Source organism: Pundamilia nyererei, unplaced genomic scaffold (assembly GCF_000239375.1).
Source record: "Pundamilia nyererei isolate P.nyererei 1_Seehausen unplaced genomic scaffold, PunNye1.0 scaffold00918, whole genome shotgun sequence".
NCBI classification, from domain to species: Eukaryota; Metazoa; Chordata; class Actinopteri; order Cichliformes; family Cichlidae; genus Pundamilia; species Pundamilia nyererei.
In genome coordinates this window covers 46,281-48,800 of record NW_005188319.1, presented here as the reverse complement: position 1 = coordinate 48,800, position 2,520 = coordinate 46,281, and the positions used below count along the sequence as shown (strand labels likewise).

The 2,520-nt window shown below is 38.2% G+C and overlaps 1 protein-coding gene across 1 annotated transcript; it reads right to left on the bottom strand.

Moving 5' to 3' along the window:
- Positions 1 to 689: 689 nt before the first annotated feature.
- Positions 690 to 1,242, bottom strand: LOC102211580 (interferon-inducible GTPase 1-like; the record flags this gene model as incomplete). Its single annotated transcript, XM_005755083.1, has 1 exon — positions 690 to 1,242. A coding segment is annotated over exon 1 (553 nt), but the record flags the coding sequence as incomplete, so codon positions are not given.
- Positions 1,243 to 2,520: the final 1,278 nt, after the last annotated feature.

Below are 2,520 nucleotides of genomic sequence, written 5' to 3'. Positions count from 1 at the left end.
TTCCAGACTTCTATTCTACCCCTGATGATCTGTTGTTGTATTATAATTATTGTTTACTCAATGTCCTTGATTCTCCTGTAAAAACTCACTGTTTCCTTCGCTCGCTCTGCTCCCTGCTCTGCTGCTCTGGTTTACCTCTGACCTCCAAGCATTGAAGGCCAAAGCTCGAAGGCTAGAGAGTAGATATAAGAAATCTCACATCAGTAAGCACCATCTCTTCCACCCGCTCACTTTGAGCTTCTTCTTCTATCCAGCTTGCTGTGCCATCTTTCTGCCTCAGCACCATGGGAAGCAGAGCTTTCAGCTGCTCTGCTCCCAGGCTGTGGAGCTCTCTACCCCCAGATATAAGAAACACTGATTCTCTCCCCCAGTTTAAAGCTCAACTCAAAACCATCTGTTCAAATCTGCATATTCACTGTGAACCTATTGTTTGTTTATGTTATATTGTGCTTTTGTTTTCTTATTTTTCTTTGTTGCTATTGTTCTATTATGTGTTTTGTGGCAAGTGTCCTTGGGTGTCTTGAAAAGCGCTTTCAAATAAAAACATTTTTTTATTATTATTATTATTATTATTATTATTATTATTATTATTATTATTATTATTATTATTAAATGGAAATGATGTTTGGGGTGAAACAAATATAATAACTCTAATCTACAGAGAAGAACAAAGAACAGAAGAAGCTCACCTTGGGCGCAGTTCTTCCTGATGGTTGAAAGTGTCCTCTCCACATTGAACTCTCTCCGGGTTCTTTTCGCGGCTCGTATATCTTTGTCAACCTTTGACTGAAGAAAGTAGAACTTTTTCTTCATCCTCTGAATCTCCTGAGCAAGTTTTACATCATTTTCTCTGAAGCGAGGGTCTGAGATGATGATGAAGAAGTCAAACTTCTCAAATCCAACAAGCTTCAGGTACTCATCAGCTGGAAATCTGGTAGTACCGATTCCAGGGAGGTCCCACAAGATAACACTGGGATACTTTGGATGGGGGTACGGTGTAACCTGTGAGGTGGTTTCCACAACACCAGTGGGTGCAGCGCCCTCATCTTCATCACCAATGCCTCTGAAAGCATTAATAAAAGTTGATTTCCCAGAACCCGACTCTCCTGTGATGGCAACATTTAGCGGCGTGTTCCTTTGCTTTAATCTTCTTTGAATTCTTGCAGCAGCTGCACCAAAGTCAGTGTTTTCCAGGTCTGCTTTAACTCCAGCAGTTACTCCTGGACGTGACTCCATGCTCATCCTTGAGGGGAAAAAAGTGTAAAAATGGCATATATCAAAGATCAGGACACTGTTGAATAATCTTACAATTTACTTTGAATTCTTCATTTTCATCTTAGCTACTATCGGTCACTTTCTTTATTCAGAAAAGGCCGCCACAGCGGGGACCTCCCCACGTTTGATTTAGCAGGTTTTTCACAGCTGTCTTTTCTTATGCAACCCAAAAACGATTTACAGTGGATAGAAAAAGTGTAGACATCGTTGTTAAAACGCTTCTGTTATGTTAAAACTGAGATCACAATGAATTTCTTTATGTGGGAGGGACAGACATTGGACTTTTTTCATTTTCACTTTTGTCCCATATTTTCTGAATTTTTAAATTTATGTTGACAGAGGTGTTAACGGCCTAAAACCTATTTTTTGATGACAACATGATTTACTTTGCTCCGCCCAAATTAGGTTGAAAGTTGAGGATGTGGTTGGGGTGTAAATACCACAAGTACTCAGCTCCATAATTTTTGGAAAAATACAAAGATACACAGGTTTAAATCAAATAACTGACATGAGATTAAAAATCAGACTTTCAGCTTTAATTTCAGGTATTTCTGCATCAACTGTTTATGAATCACAGACAGCTTTTATTCACCGTCCTCCATCTTCAGAGGGTCAGAATTTGATGGCCACACGAGGCCTGTTCCCTCTAAAACTGCTGAATAAATACGTCACATTAGCTGGTCTGATTAACAGGAAGATTAAACTCTGTTCTTTGTTTTCTTCTAGCTCACAGATCAACTTCTGGCTGATTCCAGATTAACTGCTGTTCGATTGCCTGGTGAGGCTGAAACAGACTTCATTTGGGTTTTTTTGGGTTTTTTTAAGATGAAATGAACACTGTGAATATTTCATCTTTGAAATCCATCTGTTTTCTTGTGAGTATGACACAACAGCAAACAGCTGCTGCAGTGTTTATGATAAAAGAGCTTCAAGCTTAACTGAAGAACAACTAAACAGCCAGTTTACACTCCTGAAATAATCTTGGATGTGTTTAGTAAACTGAAAATAATTGATTCACTCTGTCAGCGGTAGAGACACTGAATGGATTTAATATCCGGTGTCTGCTTTGGTTGTGTGGAAAAGAGATATCTTATTTTGTATTCTTATGGTGACATTTTATAATCATAACTATCATTGATCAGTCATTCATCATTGTTGAATCTGATGACAGTATAATCTTTGTTTTATATCTATGGTAATCTGAGTAAAGATTAATGTATGCATATTATCATCATTGTAATCAAG